Below are 10000 nucleotides of genomic sequence, written 5' to 3' on the forward strand. Positions count from 1 at the left end.
ATATGCGATGAAAATGAGGTTTGACAGAAAGAGGGTCGGCTGGTTGGTCCCTCACCGTGGGGGGGCGTCCGGGGGCCGTCCTGACGGCCTTGTAGTAGTGGAACACGATCATCACCAGGTTCCAGTGTCCGTAGGCCAGGTGCCAGGCGATCCAGGCGGGGGAGTAGGTGGTCAAGATCAGGGGGATCAGCACCGTGTACGCGATGAGGAGGATGGAGCTCGTCAGGATCACCACCACACACACAAACACCTGGGAGAGACAGGAACGACAATACAGCACACTCAACTGAGATTGAAGAGAGAGAGAGAGAGAGAGAGAGGGAGAGAGAGAGAGAGAGAGAGAGAGAGAGAGAGAGAGGGAGAGAGACAGAGAGAGAAGTTGGAGGAGAGAGAGAGAGAGAGAGGGAGAGAGGGAGAGAGAGAGGGAGAGAGAGAGAGAGAGGGAGAGAGAGGGAGAGAGAGAGAGAGAGAGAGAGGGAGAGAGACAGAGAGAGAAGCTGGAGGAGAGAGAGAGAGAGAGAGAAACAGGGAAGGACTCACGGCTCCGAACCAGCGCGTGATATGGTCGACCGTCCAGAAGACGGGCTCGAACAGCGAGTCGAAGACGACGTCGGAGTCGGTGAGGGAGCTGAAGCAGAGGGACTGACCCAGCAGCCGGAGGTAGGCCCATCGCTCCCACAGCCACTGGGCCGGCCTGCTACGCCCCCTACGGGCGCAAACACGCAAGCGCACCCAGCGCAGGCACAGGAGCACGGCGCTAGGGCAGGGCCTCATCCTGCTCCTGAAACACATTCAGTTATGAACACGTGACACATTACACACACACACACGTACAGTAGTGAAGCTTACATCCGTCTGTGGAACCTCAGACATTATCCCAGTTCATTGGGATTAACAGGGTATCCCAGGCGGATTAGATTGACCAATCACTCAACAAAACCATCACTATCAAACAAGGCAGCCTACCCGGCACTGTGTCCTCAAAAGTGTGTGCGATATTTTAAAAAATTGGTAAATGATTTAAGTCTCAACCAAGCGATGTTCATTCAGGCAGGCGATTCTTGTAGTCAAATCTAGTCAAATCAGTCTAATCCACTGACAAGTAGACTACAGACTAGGCCCACTACTATTCCTGCTATGCTGCATTCCAGTCACCGGGCAGGGCGGGGTGCGCCCGGCGGGGCGGGTCTAGCTGGTCCTGGTGGAGAGAAGGAGGACATGGTTGCGGGTGTCATGATGAGGTTGAACCATTCTGGGTTTTGTTATGAAATCCTCTGATTGACGCGTATTTACGCAGAGCGTTGCCAAGCGAAACACGATTTATTCCCTTTAAACGCTGAATTAAAATGCAGATATTCGGCATCCGGCGACATAGACAACCTTAAACATGAAGGAATCAAATTAACCCCCCTGGATCAGATAGTCGAGCAGAGATTACAGCCGTAATTTTAGTTTTATTACATTTAACTCACTGTTTTAGGACGGGGTTTCAGCTGTGTGAGACGGAGCCATGGCACCGATGGGATTTGTCTCTCAAAATAATAATAAATACCGGTAAAAGAAGAGAAACTGATCAAATCGCTTTCTTTGGGCTGTCAGAATAGTTTCCTCCAAACACGCATGCGCAGTGCCGAGTGGCAGCACGGTAAATGGAGTCTTGACCGGTTGTTTATATTCCTGTACTTCTGGGTGTTGTAGTTTTTTGTCTCATTGGACAAACGTGTCCGTACCCGGACGGTGCAGCTGTCTAGACTACATGCATCTCTTCACAACCAGCTATGTCATTCAGTTTTAACTTCGATGTGCAAATAGAGTCAAAAAGTCCATCAGACGAAGACAGTATTCAAACTGAAAGGCAGGATGTGAATCCCAACGGTGCAGCTCAACCTGTGAGTAATGTTAGTAGCCTACATACTTTTTTCTACAACTTATCTAGGTTGTAGAGACTGTTTTTCTCGAGCTACCAGCCCACCACACATAGTTTGTGACATTGCGACAGTGCAAGCCTCTATCTGGCACCACAGGTGGATTCTCCCTGTTCAGGTTTTATTTCTAGCTAGTCTCAACGAATATGCATAGCTGTGTTTATAAAGGTGTCCACTAGAGGGCGCAAGTGCTCTTTGTATCGTATTGTGCTGCTGCTGTGACTGATCGTATCTTCTGCTTGTGTGTGTGTGTGTGTGTGTGTGTGTGTGTGTGTGTGTGTGTGTGTGTGTGTGTGTGTGTGTGCGCGTGTGTGTGTGTGTGGTTCGTAGGAGAGAGCGGTCAGCATTCCAGCAGAACCGGTCAAAGAGGCGGTGGAGCACCGACCCCCGCCGGAACCCCATTCCCTCCTCGACGACGCCGTCTCGGAGACCGTCGCCCTGGGAACGCTCCCTCCCTTGCACTTCCTGAACGAGTCGGTGTTTGAGCGAACGGCGGAGGAGCGGGAGGACAGGGAGGGCGTCCTGTCGCGCGCCACCGCCCAGCGCTCAGACCTCATCTCGGGGGTGTACGAGGGCGGGCTGAAGGTGTGGGAGTGCACCTACGACCTGCTGGAGCTCCTGGAGAGGGAGGGGGAGACGTTCGGGGGGAGGCGCGTCCTGGACCTGGGCTGCGGCGCCGGGCTGCTGGGGATACTGGCGCTGAGCAGGGGGGCGGAGCTTGTCCACTTCCAGGACTACAACAGCACCGTCATAGAGCAGCTCACACTGCCCAACGTGCTGATCAACTGCCCGGACGAAGGCGAGGAGGAGGAGGAGAGTGAGGAGGAGGAGGAGGAGGAGAAGAGGAAGGGTGTAGGGAAAAGAGTGGGAAAAGAGGAGAATGAGAAGAAAGGAGAGGAAGAGGAGAGCGAGGAGGAGGAGGACGGCCCGCCCCCTAAGAAGAGAGCCCTGCGTCCGTCACGGCGCTCCAGGCTGGCCCGGTGTCGGTTCTTCTCAGGCGACTGGACCACCTTTCTGGCTCTGGTCCTGAGGGACGACCCGTCCCCTGAATATGACATCATATTCACCTGTGAGACCGTGTATAACACAGCCCACTACCCAGCGCTGCACCGCGCCCTCCAGACACTGCTGGCCCCCGACGGACTGGTCTACCTGGCCACCAAGACACACTACTTTGGGGTGGGGGGCGGCCTGCACCTGTTTGAGAGGTTTGTTCAGGAGAGGGGTGTGTTCAGTGTGGAGCGCTTGTGGGAACTTGACCAGGGCCTGCAGAGACATATTGTGGCCCTAAAATTCAAAACCACAAAGACATCCTGAAATGGAGGGTCACGGTCATTTTTATCCAAACACAACAGTGCAAGTGGGTGCATTGGAAGACGTGATCTACGTTATGTGAGATGACGTTAATGTAAATGATGTGAGATGGGATATGTGTATGAGAGGGGATATGTGTAGGCTGCAGCATGGCTTATGTGCCTCTTGATAACCAGACATACTTTGTGATGTTGTTGGATAAGACGGGCGTACTTCTGAGTACATTACTAACTGAGAATGCAACAGATAAGTAGCACTGTTATCTAGTTAGCACTGTTATCTAGTTTACATCTGTCACTGAAGTCGTTGGTATTCAGTATCAGTACATGAAACAAATGCCTTCCTGGATGTGAAGAATAAAAGATGCTGTCTCATTTCACTGTTAGTTGGTCACACCCTCCCTCTGGCTTCCTATATAGGACATTTGAACATGGCTGCCAAGAACCCAAGTGCCGAGCTTCTCTCTTCCTCCAGGTCCCAGTGATGTTGTTGGAGCTGTGGATGAACAAGCACACGTCTGTTAGCTGACCTTAGAGGAACTCCTTGACTCCTAACCCATCTTGACAGGACAGTGCCCAGACTATTGTCTCTCTGTCTCCCCAAGTACAACACAATGAGCAGGAGAATGCACACCCAACACTAGCTACCGCTAGCTACTAGCACTAATGTTACTAGCTGCTAGCACTAATGGACATTTGAGCCTATTCTATGTCGGTTTTATTCACAAACACGAAGAGCGAGAAACAACATTCGCTGTCAGTGTCAACCGCCTGGGCCCCTATGGGCTGACCAGCTAGTAGCTAGCTAGCTCCTCTAGCTAACAGGCTAGCTCCTCTAGCTAACAGGCTAGCTCCTCTAGCTAACAGGCTAGCTAACAGGCTAGCTCCTCTAGCTAACAGGCTAACAGGCTAGCTCCTCTAGCTAACAGGCTAACAGGCTAGCTCCTCTAGCTAACAGGCTAACAGGCTAGCTCCTCTAGCTAACAGGCTAGCTCCTCTAGCTAACAGGCTAGCTCCTCTAGCTAACAGGCTAACAGGCTAGCTCCTCCAGCTAACAGGCTAGCTCCTCTTGCTAACAGGCTAGCTCCTCTAGCTAACAGGCTAACAGGCTAGCTCCTCCAGCTAACAGGCTAGCTCCTCTAGCTAACAGGCTGGCTCCTCTAGCTAACAGGCTAACTGGCTAGCTCCTCTAGCTAACAGGCTAGCTCCTCCAGCTAACAGGCTAGCTCCTCTAGCTAACAGGCTAGCTCCTCTAGCTAACAGGCTAGCTCCTCTAGCTAACAGGCTAGCTCCTCTAGCTAACAGGCTAGCTCCTCTAGCTTACAGGCTAGCTCCTCTAGCTAACAGGCTAGCTCCTCTAGCTAACTGGCTAGCTCCTCTAGCTAACTGGCTAGCTCCTCTAGCTAACAGGCTAACTGGCTAGCTCCTCTAGCTCTAACAGGCTAACAGGCTAGCTCCTCTAGCTAACAGGCTAACAGGCTAGCTCCTCTAGCTAACAGGCTAACAGGCTAACAGGCTAGCTCCTCCAGCTAACAGGCTAACAGGCTAGCTCCTCTAGCTAACAGGCTAGCTCCTCTAGCTAACAGGCTAACAGGCTAACAGGCTAGCTCCTCTAGCTAACAGGCTAACAGGCTAGCTCCTCTAGCTAACAGGTTAACAGGCTAGCTCCTCTAGCTAACAGGCTAACAGGCTAGCTCCTCTAGCTAACAGGCTAACAGGCTAACAGGCTAGCTCCTCAGGCTAACAGGCTAACAGGCTAGCTCCTCTAGCTAACAGGCTAACAGGCTAGCTCCTCTAGCTAACAGGCTAACAGGCTAACAGGCTAGCTAGCTGAGTAACGGGCTGGGTCGAACCTCAACCTCTTATAAAAGAAAAAGTAGAGCCAGCTACGAAAATGAGCTACAAAACGTTCTTCTGGGTTGAAAACAACCACTTTATTTCGGATAATAATTCGGTTGAGCAAGCTAAATGACTAGTGTTTTATTATATTATTAACTTGATAAACTTTACCGGTTAAATGTTCCACCTGATCCAGAGAGCTGGTCGCTCGAGCGACTCCTTCTGCTGTCCGTTGGTTTCCGTTGGTTCTGTGTTCTCAGGCTCGCGCCCCTGGAATCACCCCGCGCCCGCCTCTTCGGACAGGGAAGGTCGTGAAGCCTCGGAAACGGTCGGGAGAAGCCTCGGAAACGGTCGGGAAGCCTCGGAAACGGTCGGGAGAAGCCTCGGAAACGGTCGGGAGAAGCCTCGGAAACGGTCGGGAAGCCTCGGAAACGGTCGGGAGAAGCCTCGGAAACGGTCGGGAGTACTACGGTCGGTACTTACCGCCACTGCACGAGTGAATAGCTCAATAGCCTCCTAGGCTACTTGTAGTTATTTGTGGCACTCAGACAGTTTATGACTGAGTGAGTTGGTGATTGACTGACTGAGGAATGAGTGAATGAATAATTGAATGAGTGAATGAATGAATGATGAATGAATGAGTGAATGAATGAATGAATGAATGAGTGAATGAATGAGTGAGTGAGATGACCGCTCCAGGACACACAGCTGCGACTGAGGAGATCTGCCACTTGAGGGCGCCAAACCACTAGATTCCAACAGTAACGGGACTCTCTCTCTCTCTCACTCTCTCTCTCTCTCTCTCTCTCTCTCTCTCTCTCTCTCTCTCTCTCTCTCTCTCTTGAAATTTAAATGACTAATGTTTTATTCGGGAGAAGCCTCGGAAACGGTCGGGAGAAGCCTCGGAAACGGTCGGGAGAAGCCTCGGAAACGGTCGGGAGAAGCCTCGGAAACGGTCGGGAGAAGCCTCGGAAACGGTCGGGAAGCCTCGGAAACGGTCGGGAGAAGCCTCGGAAACGGTCGGGAGAAGCCTCGGAAACGGTCGGGAGAAGCCTCGGAAACGGTCGGGAGAAGCCTCGGAAACGGTCGGGAGAAGCCTCGGAAACGGTCGGGAGAAGCCTCGGAAACGGTCGGGAGAAGCCTCGGAAACGGTCGGGAAAAGCCTCGGAAACGGTCGGGAGAAGCCTCGGAAACGGTCGGGAGAAGCCTCGGAAACGGTCGGGAGAAGCCTCGGAAACGGTCGGGAGAAGCCTCGGAAACGGTCGGGAGAAGCCTCGGAAACGGTCGGGAAGCCTCGGAAACGGTCGGGAGAAGCCTCGGAAACGGTCGGGAGAAGCCTCGGAAACGGTCGGGAGAAGCCTCGGAAACGGTCGGGAGAAGCCTCGGAAACGGTCGGGAGAAGCCTCGGAAACGGTCGGGAAGCCTCGGAAACGGTCGGGAGAAGCCTCGGAAACGGTCGGGAGAAGCCTCGGAAACGGTCGGGAGAAGCCTCGGAAACGGTCGGGAAGCCTCGGAAACGGACGGGAAGCCTCGGAAACGGTCAAAAACGTTCAAAAATAAGAAGGAATTGAGTCTTGATTGTTGTTTTTTTTCTATCTATATAGTCTAGAATCGCTTGTGCTGACTCTGCATTGCAAACTGAGATTTTATTTCACAGATAAAAAAAAAAAAAAATGCATGTAGGCCCCCTGCCAAATTCTGGGGTCTCATAGCTGCGTCTACATCCAATCCCTTCACCGGACGGCAAACTGAAGTCGCTTTGTCAAGAGAGGCGAAAAAACAGACCGACTCAGGGATGAAGCATTTATATTAGCTACCCCAGTAGTTGGCACAAAACGTGCACGTGTTTATTTATTTTAATAAATGATTGACAGAGCGTCAGGGTGCACCGTCTTCTGGGGACTGTGGATCTAGACGCGAGTCATATTGGGAAAAGGAGAGAACAGCTCATTTTCCATCATGGTAAGGTCAACAGTCATGATCTATTTCTCTGAAGGTTTGGTCAGTGCTGGTTCCACCAGCTGGCTGCAACAACTAGGTTGTTATAATTTCCATTTCATACTCTGGTTGTTCTGCATCCCATGACCTGACAGAGAAGATCATCTACTGGAGTCTACAGGCATATACAACGTGGTTCCTCCTAGAACAACACTCATCCATTTCATGTCTGGACCAAATGTCATCTTTAAAAGATCTTTTCTTTGCTCGCTGGCTTGAACAGCCTCTTGTTTAATGCAAACCATGAGCCATGTTTGAGAGGAGGCCTGAGTAGTTATCCTTGGGTCAGAGATGACGAGGAATGCAAACTAATAATGAAATACTTTCTCAAAGATGAGGATGACAGTCATTTTGCTGCTTTCAGTAAATTAGAGCAAACTTCAGTGATATGGCGCCATCTAGTGGAAAATAGTTTTGAAAATTGAAAATTGTTTCCCGAGATTTACTTACCGCCACTGCACGAGTGAATAGCTCAATAGCCTCCTAGGCTACTTGTAGTTATTTGTGGCACTCAGACAGTTTATGACTGAGTGAGTTGGTGATTGACTGACTGAGGAATGAGTGAATGAACGGATGAGTGAGTGAGATGACCGCTCCAGGACACACAGCTGCGACTGAGGGGAACTCCCACTAGAGGGCGCCAAACCACTAGATTCCATCAGTAACGGGACTCTCTCTCTCTCTCTCTCTCTCTTTCCTTCTCTCTCTTTCTCACCCCCATCTCTTTCTGTCTCTCCCTGTCCATCTCTTGCTTTATCTGCCCCCTAAAGGTCATCACTGAGTTTGGATGACCTTTCCAGCATCTAATGCCGTTGGCTAAAAGCTTTCTACTGCTCTAATAGACCCCAATCACAGGCCAGACAGGACAGACAGAGCTATATATATATGGACTAGTGCTGCATTATTGAAGGACTGTTATTTAGACTACAGTGAGTGTGTTATGCTCCCGCCCCTTCTCTCCTGGTGAGGAGGCTGGTCTCTCCTGGTGAGGAGGCTGGTTTCTCCTGTTGAGGTGCTTTGTGTGTGTGTGTGTGTGTGTGTGTGTGTGTGTGTGTGTGTGTGTGTGAGTGTGTGTGTGTGTGTGTGTGTGTGTGAGTGTGTGTGTGTGTGTGTGTGTGTGTGAGTGTGTGTGTGTGTGTGAGTGTGTGTGTGTGTGTGTGTGTGAGTGTGTGTGTGTGTGTGTGTGTGTGTGTGAGTGTGTGTGTGTGTGTGTGTGTGTGTGAGTGTGTGTGTGTGTGTGTGAGTGTGTGTGTGTGTGTGTGTGTGTGTGAGTGTGTGTGTGTGTGTGTGTGTGTGTGTGTGTGAGTGTGTGTGTGTGTGTGAGTGTGTGTGTGTGTGTGTGTGTGAGTGAGGGAGAGGAGGAGGAGAAGAGGAAGGATGTAGGGAAAAGAGTGGGAAAAGAGGAGGATGAGGAGAAAGGAGAGGAAGAGGAGAGGGAGGAGGAGGAGGAGGACGGCCCGCCCCCTAAGAAGAGAGCCCTGCGTCCGTCACGGCGCTCCAGGCTGGCCAGGTGTCGGTTCTTCTCCGGCGACTGGACCACCTTCCTGGCTCTGGTCCTGAGGGACGACCCGTCCCCTGAATATGACATCATATTCACCTGTGAGACCGTGTATAACACAGCCCACTACCCAGCGCTGCACCGCGCCCTCCAGAGACTGCTGGCCCCCGACGGACTGGTCTACCTGGCCACCAAGGCACACTACTTTGGGGTGGGGGGCGGCCTGCACCTGTTTGAGAGGTTTGTTCAGGAGAGGGGTGTGTTCAGTGTGGAGCGCTTGTGGGACCTTGACCAGGGCCTGCAGAGACATATTGTGGCCCTAAAATTCAAAACCACAAAGACATCCTGAAATGGAGGGTCACGGTCATTTTTATCCAAACACAACAGTGCAAGTGGGTGCATTGGAAGACGTGATCTACGTTATGTGAGATGACGTTAATGTAAATGATGTGAGATGGGATATGTGTAGGAGAGGGGATATGTGTAGGCTGCAGCATGGCTTATGTGCCTCTTGATAACGAGACATACTTTGTGATGTTGTTGGATAAGACGGGCGTACTTCTGAGTACATGACTAACTGAGAATGCAACAGATAAGTAGCACTGTTATCTAGTTAGCACTGTTATCTAGTTTACATCTGTCACTGAAGTCGTTGGTATTCAGTATCAGTACATCAAACAAATGCCTTCCTGGATGTGAAGAATAAAAGATGCTGTCTCATTTCACTGTTAGTTGGTCACACCCTCCCTCTGGCTTCCTATATAGGACATTTGAACATGGCTGCCAAGAACCCAAGTGCCGAGCTTCTCTCTTCCTCCAGGTCCCAGTGATGTTGTTGGAGCTGTGGATGAACAAGCACACGTCTGTTAGCTGACGTTAGAGGAACTCCTTGACTCCTAACCCATCTTGACAGGACAGTGCCCAGACTATTGTCTCTCTGTCTCCCCAAGTACAACACAATGAGCAGGAGAATGCACACCCAACACTAGCTACCGCTAGCTACTAGCACTAATGTTACTAGCTGCTAGCACTAATGGACATTTGAGCCTATTCTATGTCGGTTTTATTCACAAACACGAAGAGCGAGAAACAACATTCGCTGTCAGTGTCAACCGCCTGGGCCCCTATGGGCTGACCAGCTAGTAGCTAGCTAGCTCCTCTAGCTAACAGGCTAGCTCCTCTAGCTAACAGGCTAGCTCCTCTAGCTAACAGGCTAGCTCCTCTAGCTAACAGGCTAGCTCCTCTAGCTAACAGGCTAGCTCCTCTAGCTAACAGGCTAACAGGCTAGCTCCTCTAGCTAACAGGCTAGCTCCTCTAGCTAACAGGCTAGCTCCTCTAGCTAACAGGCTAACAGGCTAGCTCCTCCAGCTAACAGGCTAGCTCCTCTAGCTAACAGGCTAGCTCCTCTAGCTAACAGGCTAACAGGC

General features: G+C 51.2%; 2 protein-coding genes across 2 annotated transcripts in view; one reads left to right on the plus strand and one right to left on the minus strand.

The window, feature by feature from the left end:
* Nucleotides 1-774, minus strand: part of zdhhc16a (zDHHC palmitoyltransferase 16a) — a gene marked incomplete at its 5' end in the record, with an annotated part of 4318 nt that extends 3544 nt beyond the window's left edge. The window contains 2 exons of the mRNA XM_084460941.1: nt 56-250; nt 541-774. Coding sequence (XP_084317067.1) covers nt 56-250; nt 541-774 — 429 coding nt within the window. The remainder of the gene's footprint in view (nt 1-55; nt 251-540) is intronic.
* A 264-nt stretch (nt 775-1038) lies between these two features.
* On the plus strand, nt 1039-3242 carry LOC311327830 (histidine protein methyltransferase 1 homolog; the record flags this gene model as incomplete). Its single annotated transcript, XM_084460933.1, has 2 exons — nt 1039-1050; nt 2256-3242. 2 exons carry the CDS (start codon nt 1039-1041, stop codon nt 3240-3242), a joined length of 999 nt encoding a protein of 332 aa, XP_084317059.1.
* Between the last annotated feature and the right edge of the window lie 6758 nt (nt 3243-10000).

This window comes from Borostomias antarcticus (genome assembly GCF_949987555.1).
Source record: "Borostomias antarcticus genome assembly, chromosome: 34".
Classification (NCBI taxonomy): Eukaryota; Metazoa; Chordata; class Actinopteri; order Stomiiformes; family Stomiidae; genus Borostomias; species Borostomias antarcticus.